The sequence below is a fragment of the Capricornis sumatraensis genome, chromosome 8, assembly GCF_032405125.1.
Source record: "Capricornis sumatraensis isolate serow.1 chromosome 8, serow.2, whole genome shotgun sequence".
NCBI classification, from domain to species: Eukaryota; Metazoa; Chordata; class Mammalia; order Artiodactyla; family Bovidae; genus Capricornis; species Capricornis sumatraensis.
Window position 1 is genome coordinate 90,684,484 of NC_091076.1, and position 14,609 is coordinate 90,699,092.

Genomic DNA, 14,609 nt, shown 5'->3' on the forward strand with positions numbered 1-14,609 from the left:
GATAGAGTAGAGTTCAAAGATCCACAGTTATCCTTGGATCCCTGTGGCCTTTAGGTTACGGCGCTGCATTGTTCTTCATCATTTCCTCATAGCCTTTTCACTGGGGGCTTAGTGTGTGTCAGAGACTCGGCTGACTACAGTTTAGAAAAGCCACATAATTTTACTCTATACTTTAATTTTCTCTATACTTTTTAATTTTCATTTTTTTAAAACATTTTTTATTGTTTTTGGCTGTACCACTTGACTTGTGGGATCTTCGTTCCTTGCCCAGGGATTGAACCTGTGCCCTCAGCAGTGAAAATGCAAGAGTCCTAACCGTGGGACTGCCAGGGAATTCCCATATAAGAGCTTATATATTGCTTGACTCTCCACACGAATTTATTTCATGAATATATTTAAAAATTAAAAGAGGAAATATACAGATAAACAAAAAGAAGCAGATAAAAATCATCTGTGATCCTGTCAACCTGAAATGAAACAGTTTCTGCTTTTAAGGGCCCCCAGTATAATGAGTGAGACAGAGAAGTCGACAGACAAAATCCATGCTATGCAGAGATAAATGGGGCCATAAGAAGGGCACCTCACCAGTGATCGTAGGAGAGGAGGCAGCCATAAGAGGAGCTTCTGGGGGGAGATGATACTGAGCTGAATCTTGAAAGATGAGTAGAGAGTTTAGCCAGAAAAGAGTGAAGGTAGGCACTTGAAGTTGCTTAACTGGCATGCTCCTCATTGTTCTTTTTGGTTGAACTTGTAGATTACTTTCAGCTTTATGCGATTGTAAACTGTTTGTTCCTGTTATTATCTTTGTGCACTGCCCCAGTTATTTCCTTCAAGTTAATTTCTGGAAGTAGAACTCTTGTGCTAGACTTTTGTGCTATTTTTTGGCTGTGCCTCATGGCATGTAGGCTTCCTAGGTGGCTCAGTGGGTAAAGAATCCACCTGCAGTGCAGGGGACGCAGGAGGTTTGATCCCTGGGTCGGGAAGATCCCCTGGAGGAGGGTGTGGCAACCCACTCCAGTGCTCTTGCCAGGAAAAATCCCATCGACAGAGGAGCCTGGAAGGCTACAGTCCATGGGGTCACAAAGAGTTGGACACGACTGAAGCGACTGAGCACGCAGGCACACACACGTGGCATACAGGATCTTAGTTCCATGACCAGGGATCAGACCTGTGCCCCCTGAAGTGCAAGCACGGAGTCTTAACCGCTGGGCCACCAGGGAAGTCCTGTGCTGGACTCTCCTGAATCCTGTGACCACCATAGGGCAGATTTTGTTCTGTACATTTTTTTTTAACATCTTCAGTGTGCCAGGCGCTATACAGGCAGTGCCTTCACAAAGCCAACAAACTCTTTTTGTAATTTTACCCTTAACCAATATCATAGGTAAATAATAATACTGTTTTACACTACATTTTTTTTATTGTTATAGTTGAAGGTTTTTTCTTTTCATATTTGCTGGCTCTTTTGACTTTCTTTACGCCGTATTGTTCATGTGTGTGTGCTAAGTCGCTTCAGTCAGGTCTGACTGTTTGTGATCCTATCTATGGACTGTAGCCCGCCAGGCTCCTCTGTCCATGGGATTCTCCAGGCAAGCCACTGGAGTTGGTTGCCATTTCCTTCTCCAGGGGATCTTCCCGACCCAGGGATCAAACTCAAGTCTCCTGCATTTCCTGCTTTGCAGGCAGAGTCTACCTGCTGAGCCGCCTGGGAAACCTCAGTACTGTTCATAATCTTTCTTGCTTATTATCCTATTGATTTCTGAGTCTTCTTGTTTGTTAATGCTGTATAGATTTAGAGCACTACCTTTGTTTCTATCATATGCTACATTTGTCACTGATAATTTCTCCTTCCAGTGTGTTATCTGCATATTATATTCCTAAGTGAATAATCTGTAATAAAGAAATCTGTTGGTCTTTTCCTGTATTTTGGTTGTCTTGATAAGAAGTCCTTCCCCTTACCTATTTTTTTCCATATAGTACTTCTGTGGGTTTATTTTTTTACACTTAAAATTTTTAATTCAGCCAGAGTTAAGCCCTAAGGTAGGTATTTAACTTTATTATTTTTTTCTGAAAATTAACCACTTGTTGGACTTCCCTGGTATTCCAGTGGTTAGAACTCTGAGCTTTCACTCCAGGGGGCTCAGGTTTGAGCCCTAGCCAGGGCACTAAGATCCTACATGCCCCTTGGTGCATCCTCCAGAAAATTAACCACTAGTTTTTAACACCTGGTATTTAATAACCTATCCTTTCTGCACTGATGAACTGTACTTTCATTTTTTCTTATACAGATCTGGACCTGCTCATGGAGTGTCTGTTTTGTTCCATTAATCTAGGTGTCTGTCCTTGCGTTCTTATTATAGTTGGTCATAGGACTATTTCAAGATTTGAATGAGATCATGAAAGTAATGTGCTTCTTATTATTAGCACAATGCTTGTGGCATAGTAGGGACTCCATAAATGTTTGCATTGATGATGATGATACCATACAGATAAAGCATCTGACGCAAGCCTAGTACATAGGTACTCTGTTAGTATTGGTGCAGGCCTCCTCTCAGAAGCCTCTAAATAGGAGGGAGAGCTGTCCCTTCACTGAAGGGCAGCATGAGAAAAGGGTGTGAGAAGGGTGTCATTTGGCACACGTACCTTATCAGGCTAGACAGGCATTGCATGGAATCCAGTTTGCCAAAGACATTTATCCTGAACTTGTGATGAAGAGGATATTGAGGGTGAACTTTGGTCTCCCTCTTCTTTCAGGCAAACACTGAGCCGCCCAAGCTGAGTAGAGATGAGCAGTGGGGTCGAGGCGCCCTCTTACAGGACATCTGCAAGGGCACTAAGCTGAAGAAGGTGACCAACGTTAATGATCGGAGCGCTCCCATCCTCGAGAGTGAGTCTAAGCTGCATCGCCTTGCGAACTGCCAGGACCCCAGGGTCGACCTGGAGACTCGGCCTCGCTGTCATTTTTATTGTTGGATCTTGGGTGGGAGTTTCGTGTTAGGGTGTTCTGTAACTGTCTTCTCATCTGTACCTTTGAATGCCTCAGAAATTTCTTTTTGACCTTTGAGACACATTCTTGGGGTCTTAAGCCTCCCGTCGCCTTCTATCTCTCGTGCTTGTTAGGGCACATTCTTGGCTTTTCTCTGAGGAAACCACCACAGTCCTGAAAACTGATAAGCTGAAGCCAGTAATGATTTTATGATTGCTGCAAGTGTTCTTGCTGGAGGGCCTCTGGGGAGCTGGCTCACACCTAGGTCCCAGAGCCGTCAGCCCCTGACCATCTGGGACTTGGAGAGGAGAGCTTAGAGAACTCTCTTCATCCTGGCTACCCCTGTGCCCTAAATAAAGGAAGATTGGCTTCTCGTTCTTTTCACTCTCTCTCATCACAGCCCAAAGTTTCATCCCCATGCCTACTTGAAGCTGTGGAGCAGAGAGGCTCACTTTCTGTTTCAGTGGAAGGACAAAAGCAGTGGCAGTTTGCAAATTAAAGCCCAGGGAGAAGGACGGGTTTCTCCTCAGGACTGACTTGGTCACCAGCTCAGAGCACACGTGAAATGACAATCCCAATGGTGTGCTTTCCAGAACCCAAAGGAACCAGTGGTGGTTACGGTTCTGGAGCAGCTGCCCTGCAGGCCAAGGGAGGTCTCTTCCAAGGAGGAGTGCCGAAGCTGCGCCCTGTGGGATCCAAGGATAGTTCAGGTATGTGGTAGGGACTTGCTTAGGGTATTTCCCAAGTGCCTTCGATTTTGACTGATCCCAAGCGGGACCCCTGGAAGTCAGGAACACGGTAGAGGTGTGACAGAGAGGAGTGGGAGCAGGGGAGGAGTGACAGAGTAGAATAAAGCAGAAGCTGAGGGATTCGGTGAAAGTGCGTTTGACTGGCAGCAGTAGTATTTGTTGATGGACCTGGAGCCTGAAACCGGGTTAAAGCCCAGAACCGTACCTGCTGCCATGCAGGTTGCGCAGAGGGGGCGGGGTGGCACAGAAGTAACTCACCACCGTGCACCTGGCTCTGTTGACCTGGTGCTGCCTGCTGTATTTGCAGAGAACCTGGCTGGTAAGCCAGCCCTCCAAGTCCCCAGTTCCCGAGCTGCTGCCCCGAGGCCTCCAGGGACCACAGCCAGCGGGCGTCCTCAAGATGACACAGACAGCAGCCGGGCCTCACTCCCAGAGCTGCCCCGGACGCAGAGACCCTCGTTACCGGACCTCTCTCGGCCCAGTCCCACCAGCAGTACCGGGATGAAGCACAGCTCCTCCGCCCCTCCTCCACCTCCCCCCGGGCGGCGTGCCAACGCCCCCCCCACGCCCCTGCCTATGCACAGCAACAAAGGCGTGGCCTACAACAGAGAGAAACCCCTGCCGCCCACGCCTGGACAGAGGCTTCACCCGGGTCGAGAGGGACCTTCTGCTCCACCCCCAGTCAAGCCGCCTCCTTCCCCTGTGAATGTCAGATCGGGACCAAGTGGCCAGTCTCTGGCTCCTCCTCCGCCGCCTTACCGCCAGCCTCCTGGGGTCCCCAACGGACCCTCCAGCCCCACGAATGAGTCAGCCCCTGAGCTGCCACAGAGACACAATTCTTTGCATAGGAAGACTCCAGGGCCTGCCAGAGGCCTGGCGCCTCCTCCGCCCACCTCAGCCTCCCCCTCTTCACAGAGTAATAGGCCACCTCCCCCAACCCGTGACCCCCCCAGCCGGGGAGCAGGTAAGTGCCTGGAAGTACCTTGTGTTTCCCCTCATACCCAAACTGAGTCTCTCTTCCTTTTCACCCTTCTCACCAAAGCTGTCCTTCAGTGACTGAAGTGAGTACTCATTGGACAGGTTTATTAGTGCCTTTTTACATGTCAGATTCTGTTGTTAGGGAAACAGCAATAAATTTAAAAAAGACAAAAAATCCTGTTCTGAACACTGAGGAAAATAAGTTAATAGGAAAAAAAAAAAAATATATATATATATATATATATGTATGTATGTATGTATGTATGTATAAAGAAAACAAGCAAAAGTATATATATATAAACGCATAGTATATAGATGCTTTAGAGAAATATGAAGCAGAGAAAGGGGATGGGATGTACTGGAGTGGGGATGAGGTAAGACTTAAATTGCGGGGATGAGGGTAAAAGCAGGGTCAGGGAAGGCCTCACTGATAAAGTGACAGTTTGGCAAAGACCTGAAGAAACTGAGGGAATGCACTAAGCGGGCGTTGAGAGCAGCGGATGCTCAGGCCCTGAGACTGGGGACAGCAGGGAGACCGTTGTGGCAAGACCAGGACACGCGAGGGGACAAGCGGCAGGACGTGGCGGTCAGAAAGCTAGATTCCGTGAAAGAGTTGCCGAGGACTTTGTGAAGACTTCACGTTTTACTCCGTGTGAGATGGGGAGCCAGTGGGTCGGGGGGAGGATGGGAACATGGAAGTAGCATTGATCTACCTTTTGAAAAGGTCACTGGACCCTGTGTTGGGAAAGACCACAGGAAGACAGAGGGGCCAGGGAGAGCACTTAGGAGGCTAGGGCAGTGAACTGGGTGTATGGTGTATGGGTGGGTCACAGCAGGTTTGGGGAAAGATCAGTGTTCCATTTTTTTTTTGTTTTGCTTTTAAATACCTATTTATTCGGCTGCCTCCGGTCTTAGTTGCAATGCGTGGGCTTCTCTCTAGCTGTAGCTCGAGGGCTTCCTTGCCCCACACCATGTGGAATCTTAGTTCCTTGAACAGAGATCGAGTCCCCTACATTGGAAGGTGGATTCTTAACCACTGAACCACTAGGGAAGTCCTAGGTGTTCAGTTTTGAATGTCAAGTTTGAGACCTGAGAGGAAATCATGGATTGGCGATTGGCTGAGACTCTGCAGTTCAGGGGGATGGTGTGGGCTAGAGAGGGGAATTTGAAGGATTTTGAGAACTAGGTGCTGGGGTGAGACCACCTGGGGAGTGAGTTCATTAAAGGAGAGGAGAAGTCTGGGGCATGAGTCCTTCCTATATATGGGAGAGGCCGGAGCAATGAGAGTACTAAAGCAGAGGAAGCTGAGAAAGGGCCTGGAGTGAGGAAGAAAGGAGCAATGCCGAGAGAGTAAGGGGAAAGTCCGGGGTAGAGTCAGTGAGCACCCGGGGCCTGTGCCGCAAGTGGGTCAGGTAAGTTAAAGGCTGAGAATGACACTGGTCTCAGCAACACAAAGAGTCATTTTGAGGATCCACAAACTACCCTTGTGAGTAGTTTTAGTGGAGTGCGGAGGAGAGTGAAGTCTGCTTGGATTGGGTTCAAGAATGCGGGAACAGGAGAGGCCTTGATGAAGACAGCAGTAGACGTCTAGGGAGTTTGCTGTAAGGGGAGAGGGCTGCAGCTATGTGGAATGGTTGCTGGAGGAGGATGTGAGATTGAGGGTTGATCCCCCTGCCCCAAGCTCCAAGATGGGAGAGGTTTCAACATCTGTTTGTACGCTGATGGAATGATCCTGTAGAGAAGGGGAGATTGCCTGGGTAATCCTCAGGGAGGCAAAAAGGAATGAACTCTGATCCACAGGTCAAGGGTTGGCCTTAGGTAAGAATTCAGATAGTTCTTCTGGGTAGCAAGAGGGATGACTGAGCATATAGGCAAAGAATCAAGTGGGTAGGTGGGTGTAGTGGTGGGAGCATGTGGAAAGTTTCTTCTGTGGTTTTTTTTTTTTTTGGTTCTATTTTCTTGGTGAGTTTGAAAGCATGGACATCTGTGAATGTGGGTAAGGAGTTGGAGAGAGATTTGAGGAGAGAAAAGAGGGCATGAATTAGCCATCAGGGCGCACGGGTGAGTGAGTGAAAGAGGGAAGTGTGCTGCGATGACCAGTGAGGCAGAAGGCTCACTCCAGCTTGGGGGCCACATGTTTCAAGTGAGATTCATCAGCTCGACGTGCGTTCAGCTGCGTCTCTGCCAGTCCTGAGTCGGGGCAGAGTTGTAATTAACCAGGTTAGCGTTTTGTAGGCATGTGTGACCATGAGGGAGAGTGGGGCAAGGGAGGTAAGGGGCTGTGTTAGGGAGTGATTGTCACAAGGACCATGCTGCCAAACTGGGTGAGGAGAAGATTCAGGAACCTTTGAAAAGGTGGAAGAGAAGGGTTCTATGGTGTGACTGTGAGCTCTGTGGACTCCAAATCAAGCGAAAATGTGGAAGAAGTTGTGTCATCTTTCAGAACAGCCCAACCGAAAGTAGAGAGTGAATGAGACTCTGACAGCTCTCTGGAGCCTTCTTAGTGTTCTATAGTGTTAGTCGCCCAGTTGTGTACAACTCTTTGCAATTCCATGGACTGTAGCCTGCTGGAATCCTCTGTCCATGGAATTCTCCAGGCAAGAATATTGGTGTGGGTTGCCGTTCCCTTCTCCAGGGGATCTTCCCGACCCTGGGATCGAACATGGGTCTCCTGCACTGAAGGCAGATTCTTTACCATCTGAACCACCAGGGAAGCCCTTCTTAGGCCCAGGAATTTTGGCTCCCATATTCTGTTGTATCAGCTCCCCTGGTGGCTCAGTGGTAAGCAGTCTATATGTCAATGCAGGAGACCCAATCCCAGGGTCAGGAAGATCCCCTGGAGAAGGAAATGGCAACCCACTCTAGTATTCTTGCCTGGGAAATCCGATGGACAGAGGTGCCTGGCAGGCTACAGTCCATGAGGTCACAGAAGAGTCAGACTCGACAAAGAGACTAAATAGCAACAATTCTTTCGTATCACTGGGCTTTGAGCCGCACCCTCCACAAATGGCTTTTGAACTTTGGCTTTTGACACCCCACATGTATAGGTGAAATCATTGAATAGGGAGGTTTGTCACCAGGAAGCATGTATTAAAGGCCCATTAACCTTTTACCATTAACCATGCTGCTTGACTAAGTACAGAGACGTCTATTCTGGGGGCTGGCCATCAGGTGGTCACACAGGAGCCTAGTACATGGCCAGCTCTGTGTCTCCCTGGCTTTAGCCGTAAGGATAGAGTCCCAACATGACCTTTGATTTTACAAAGTTTTGGTTAAAAAATTTTTTTTAACTAAAGAATTTTTTTTAATGACCCTTTATCTGAGCCAGAGCCCATGTCTTTCTAAACCCAACCAGGAATAGAAGCAGGGGAAAATGTAATTTCTGTGGGTTGAATTGAGTCATTTTAAATGTCTGTAGACTTCTTGCTTCCCACTTCTCAGTTCTTTCTTTGTGATTTCTTTAGAATATTGTGAAGTTATGAGTCTTGTTCTTCTATTAGCCATCACCAACTTTGAAGCCTGCCATAGGCCTCGGCCTACTTTCTGCATCAGTAACCAGAGCAATAGTTCTTAAAAATGATACTCTGAAAAAAAACAAATTCAGATATTTTAGTCAGAGATCTTTTTGAGTATTGGCTCCATTTGTTTGTGAGATTGGGCCTATCACTCTGATTTCTGAGTTTGTTTCCTGATCTGTAAAATGATATTCATAGTACTTTCAGAGGTGGTTGTAAATAAAAGGATGCATAGAAGTGCTTTATAAACTGGTGTGCTGGTGAGTTTAGTGGTTTTATGCAAAGGGCTTCTGGGTAGTTTTCATGGACTTATTTCTATTAATTAATCATACTATGATAATGCTAACATGTTATAATGTACTTTTGTTTCTTTATGAATGATTTAACATTTGAAAGAATATGTAAAAAGGCAAAAGGAGTCTTTTGCCTTGCCCAGGGTGCTTAAAGACCGAAAATATCCCTTCTTATTGGTCCATAAAGTTTCTTTTTGAATTTTTCCTCTGTAGAGTAAAACACTATTTTGAAGGGCATTTTTTTCTTTTGAAAAGAATCAAAGATGGAGTGGGAGGTTGGGTTTAGTAGATGTAAGTGCAACATTGTAAATCAGCTATGTCTCTGTGCTCAGTCCTGTCCAACTCTTTGCCACCCCATGGACTATAGTTTGCCAGGCTCTTATGTCCATGGACTTGTCCAGGCAAGAATATTGGAGCAGGTTGCCATTCCCTACACCAGGGGATCTTCCCAACTCAAGGTTTGAACCTGGGTCTCCCACAGTGCAAGCAGATTCTTTACCATCTGAGTCACCAGGGAAGCCCTGCTTCAGTTTAAAACAAACGAATCAATAACATTATGCTTTACTCAAAATTAGGTTTATCTTGGATTACAAAAGTTGATCTTCCCACCCTGAGGTTTCTTTTACACACTGCTTGTCTCTTGAGGTCATTGGATTCCAGCCCTGTCACTTGAAGTAGTCTTAAAACTGGATGTGACAAACAGCAGAACCTGGTCAGGATTACCATCCCTGAGCTAAGCATACCAAGCAGGTGGTTCTTCTTCGTGCTCCATTTTGCCTGTCCAGGTGGCTCTCATCACTGCCACCTGCTCACAGCCTCACTGGTGTTCTTTTGAGCCTGGCTGATGCTGTCTACTTTACTTGCCCTATCCCCACCAGGGAGTCTGGGTAGACACAGATTTCCAGGACCCTAAGAAATCTGACCTGCCTCTTGAGAAACCTATATGCAGGTCAGGAAGCAACAGTTAGAACTGGACATGGAACAACAGACTGGTTCCAAATAAGAAAAGGAGTACGTCAAGGCTGTATATTGTCACCCTGCTTATTTAACTTATATGCAGAGTACATCATGAGAAATGCTGGGATGGAAGAAGCACAAGCTAGAATCAAGATTGCTGGGAGAAATATCAATCACCTCTGCATATATATATATGCAGATGACATCACCCTTATGGCAGAAAGTGAAGAGGAACTAAAAAGCCTCTTGATGAAAGTGAAAGAGGAGAGTGAAAAAGTTGGCTTAAAGCTCAACATTCAGAAAACTAAGATCATGGCATCTGGTCCCATCACTTCATGGGAAATAGATGGGGAAACAGTGGAAACAGTGTCAGACTTTATATTTTTGGGCTCCAAAATCACTGCAGATGGTGACTGCAGCCATGAAATTAAAAGACGCTTACTCCTTGGAAGGAACGTTATGACCAACCTAGATAATATATTCAAAAGCAGAGACATTACTTTGCTGACACAAGTCCATCTAGTCAAGGCTATGGTTTTTCCAGTAGTCATGTATGGATGTGAGAGTTGGACTGTGAAGAAAGCTGAGCGCCGAAGAATTGATGCTTTTGAACTGTGGTGTTGGAGAAGACTCTTGAGAGTCTGTTGGACTGCAAGGAGATCCAACCAGTCCATTCTAAAGGAGATCAGCCCTGGATGTTCTTTGGAAGGAATGATGCTAAAGCTGAAACTCCAGTACTTTGGCCATGTCATGCGAAGAGTTGACTCACTGGAAAAGACTCTGATGCTGGGAGGGATTGGGGGCAGGAGGAGAAGGGGACGACAGAGGATGAGATGGCTGGATGGCATCACCGACTCGATGGATGTGAGTTTGAGTGAACTCCGGGAGTTGGTGATGAACAGGGAGGCCTGGCGTGCTGCAATTCATGGGGTCGCAAAGAGTCGGACACAACTGAGTGACTGAACTGAACTGAAGAAATCTGAGCATGAGGGAAATGTTTTAAGGATGACCTGAAAGAGCTTTGGTTTGAGCAGATTTGGTATGAAAACAGGGTTCAGAGATCTGCTGGGAGGTGTTAAGGAGGTTTCTCTTTAATTATTATCTCTAATGGACACTGTCCATGCTTACACAGACCTTGGAGATTGAGGGAGAGTTTACGTTCTGAGTGTGTTTTGTGGGAAGCTAAAACTGACATTTACTGGGCCTACAGTGCCACACTCCTTGTCTATAAGCATCAACCCATTACTGTTTCATGCTTAACTACAGTTACTCTATAGACATTCTGACAGTAATTCAGGAGGAATAATATATACTCTTATTATTAAGACAATGTTATTTGTTAAGCAAAGTAGTCTCTCTATGTACTGTGTAAGTAACAACTTCTTATTGGGCATAGCCTAGGTACCAAAAGACATACCTCCATCTCACTGGGTTATACATTTGTTGGGGAGGTAATTAATACTTGTGGTAATTATGAAAAGCAGTATGTAGCAGTTTTCTTACTATGAAAGAGTAGGCGTGTTCTGGGTCTGTTAGATCTGTGACCTTAGATAAATAGCCAGAGTCCCCATTTCTTCATTTATGCAATGCAGTGGGGCTAGTGCCACATGCTTGTACAGGGCTGGCTACAAGAAGTTTTAAAGATTAGTTCACCAGCTCAGTCGTTGTGGTGTGTGGACTTAGTTGCTCTGCAGCATGTGGGATCTTCCTGGACCAGGGATCGAACCTGTGTTTCCTCCCTGCACTGGCAGACAATTCTTAACCACTGGACCACCAGGGAAGTCCAATATCCAGCATGCTTTTGATATTATCTAATGCTTGATGGCAGATTTTTGACTTTTAAGGGTGAATTTGATATTTGGAAATGGCCAAAAGTCAGACATAGTTACGAATATTTTTGTTGGTGGTGCAACCTCAGAAAATGGGAAATGACCATCATATAATAATATTTATGGATCTGTCTGACTGGGTTTGAAGACAATTCTAAAGAGGCTTTCCCGATTTTTTTTTTTTTTTTGAGCAGTGAGCCTGTCACTGGAAATATGTAACTTCTGTTGATGAAACTGTTATACATAATTTGAAAGGCACACATTTTAGTCTGTACTACTGAGTGCTGGAATAAGTGACATAGTCTATAAATGCTGTCAGGGAACAAAAGAGGGAACCAGAATAGAGTGGATTGCTTTGAGAAAGCCTTGAGAAGATGGGAATTGAGTTAAACCTTCAAGGATAGGTAGGATTTGATAGTAAGGACTGGTCGCAAGAGGAAAGCATAGGTAATTCAGGTTATTTAGCAAATGTTGATTAAATACCTACCATTTGCTATACATCTGGCTGAGCTTGGAAACTCAGATGAATGGGCACTGCTCTGACTTTAAGGAATGTGCAGTATCCTGGGAAAGCAGCATCTATAATGAATAATTATAATATAGCAGAGTAGAGTGGTAGAGAGAGAGAGAGGTAACAGTGGGAATGTGGATGAATGGTGCCAGTTCAACCTAGGAGGCAAGGAAGGAAAGAATGAAGGCGAGATCAGGTTACCCACGTGGTAGATTACTGTGTAAGCAAGGAAGATCGTGGGGTGATACTTGTGGAAGCTAAGGATTTGAAACTTTATGAGGTAGCAAATGCAAAGCCCTTGGAAAAGTTTGAGCTAGTATTTGAAGGAGATTAGTGTGTTGTTGGTATGCAGATGGATGGGAAGGCTAAGAGATCAGAAGCAAGGAAAACAATGGAGAGGCTTTTTGCAGTAGAACCAGCTAAAAGTGAGAAAGCCCTGACTTTGAATTGTGGAGGCAGGCGTGGAAAAGCCAAGAAGAAATCATCACGGATAAGTAGAGTTCTTGCGTGACTTGTCATGCGAAATGAAAAAGGGTCATCTGTTCATTCTGAACTTTGTCTCTGGAAGAATGTGATGTTGCTAAAGAAACAGGAGGACTTCCTGGCGATCCGAGTGATTGGGACTATGTGCTTCCAGTGCAGGGGGCACGAGTTCGACCCCTGGTCAGGGAAACTTAAGATCTCACATACTGCATCAGCGCAGCCAAATAAAGAAAGCAAAAATTTTGAAAAAGAAACAGGGCTGAGAGGAGGGGGTGTGACATTCAGCATGCTTCCCAGAGGCTCCTAGAGGCTGGCTCTTTGGGAAGGCACCGAGGTGCTCTTTTGGCCCATGCCTCTCACATCCCTCTGCCCATCACTGTCTCTGCATCCAAGCCTAACTGCTTTCGATTCTAATTGCAGCTCCTCCACCCCCGCCACTGATGATCCGAAATGGTGCCAGGGATGCCCCCCCTCCCCCACCACCATATCGAGTGCATGGGTCAGAACCCCTGAGCCGAGGAAAGCCCCCACCTCCGCCCTCAAGAACGCCAGCCGGGCCTCCTCCGCCACCGCCGCCCCTGAGGAATGGCCACAGAGATTCCATCACCACTGTCCGATCTTTCTTGGGTGAGTAGCTAGCAGTATTGGTCTCATAGCTCCTAAGGGACTTCACTGACTCCAGTGGCCACTGCACAGTGGGCGTGGCCAGTTGGTACCCTCTTCACTGCAGTTCCTCTCCTGACTTCCTTTCAGACTTCTGTTCCCATCCATGTACATTGCTTTCCTTAGGTGAATTCTCAGCTCGACTGCTTTGGAAGAGATTAAAAGTAAAATCAGCAAGTGTTTTGCTAACTCTGAAGCCACTCTCTTGCTCCTTGAGGCTCATTATTTGTGGTTAGCTTTTAGGTCCGAGACTGTATCCTCTTCAGGATTATTGAGGTAGGAATTTCGTATTCTCCGAGGAAGAAAGGCTCCTTTCTGGACCTTTGAAAACAGAACATTGTATGCACAGCATTTATCTGATAATCCAAAGCCACTGACTAGCTCCATTACTTTGAAGAAGTCACTTCATTTTTCTGGACCTCACTTCCCTTATCTGTGAAACAAGGAGATTGACTAAAGGGACTAGGGTTATCAGGTCTACTTTTGCAAGGTTATAAACGAATCTTGGGCTCCACCTGAGAGAGTCTGATTCATTAGGTCTGTCATGATGCACCAAGTAAAGATTGTCCAGCAGGTATTGTTAGACCCTCTGTTGAGGGACAGGGAGGCCTGGTGTGCTGCAGTCCATGGGGTCGCGAAGTGTTGGACACGACTGGGCAACTGAACAACTGTTGAGGAAGTCTGGAAAAATCTTCACGGTCCATTTTAGCCTGCGCATTGTAGACTCTTTAATGATTACCTCTTCTCTGCTCCTGCTCTGGTCTGTTCCTATTAAGTGGACTAGGATTTTTGCTTAGAAGGTGTGCCTTGTGGAATGTGATCAAGTCACACCCGTAGGAAACTTGAGCTTTCATGTAGAGGAGCCGTGGGAGGTGGGAGCAGAGGCCATGCCATGGCTCTCCCAGCTGTGTTACAGAACTCCCTGAGGGGAGCCGGACCGAGAAGGAATCACCTGGTCAAAATCTCCCACTAGCTGGTGACACATATTCCCAGGTTAGCTTAATTTCTCCCAGTTTGTGGATTCAGTTCAGTTGGTTTCCCATGGTGATAGTCTTTAAGATGACTGTGTCGCTAAAACAGAATTATATTTCCTTCCCCTCCCAGGCAAACAGCTGGGCTCCTTTACTGGGATGTGCCTGGTTTGGAAACATCCAAACCAAAAGTTGTAAAGAACCAGCTTGTGGAAAGATGTAAAGAACCATTTCAAAGACTCATTCCTTAGTATAGAGTCTTTGAACACACTCTGCATTCAAGGCATGGAGAGTAATACTGTTGCCATCCTCATGGGTTTACTGAGCAAGGGAGGCCCTCTCAGTGCATCAGGAAGGGTTAGGAGTAGCGGCGAGGCTCATGGGAGCCGAGGCAGAATTAGGAATTAATTAGGCGGTGATAGGAATTAATGCTCTATTCCTTTTGCAGATGATTTTGAGTCAAAATATTCTTTCCATCCAGTCGAAGACTTTCCTGCTCCAGAAGAGTATAAACACTTTCAGAGGATATATCCCAGCAAAACAAACCGAGGTAAGAAGAGAATCAAGGAAGTTCTTCCATAATTATGTAGGCTATAGAATTGATGTGTGTTTTTCTTAAGTTAACATTTGCTTCTTCTTGTCTGCATTTTCTTAAAAAGACAAAACCTCATCCCAGG

The 14,609-nt window shown here is 46.1% G+C and overlaps 1 protein-coding gene across 1 annotated transcript in view; it reads left to right on the plus strand.

Moving 5' to 3' along the window:
- WIPF2 (WAS/WASL interacting protein family member 2) overlaps positions 1 to 14,609 on the plus strand; it is a 36,618-nt gene that overhangs the window by 21,789 nt on the left and 220 nt on the right. The window contains exons 3-7 of the mRNA XM_068978731.1: positions 2,752 to 2,884; positions 3,577 to 3,693; positions 4,040 to 4,696; positions 12,719 to 12,925; positions 14,381 to 14,482. Of these exons, the coding sequence (XP_068834832.1) occupies positions 2,752 to 2,884; positions 3,577 to 3,693; positions 4,040 to 4,696; positions 12,719 to 12,925; positions 14,381 to 14,482 (1,216 nt within the window). The remainder of the gene's footprint in view (positions 1 to 2,751; positions 2,885 to 3,576; positions 3,694 to 4,039; positions 4,697 to 12,718; positions 12,926 to 14,380; positions 14,483 to 14,609) is intronic.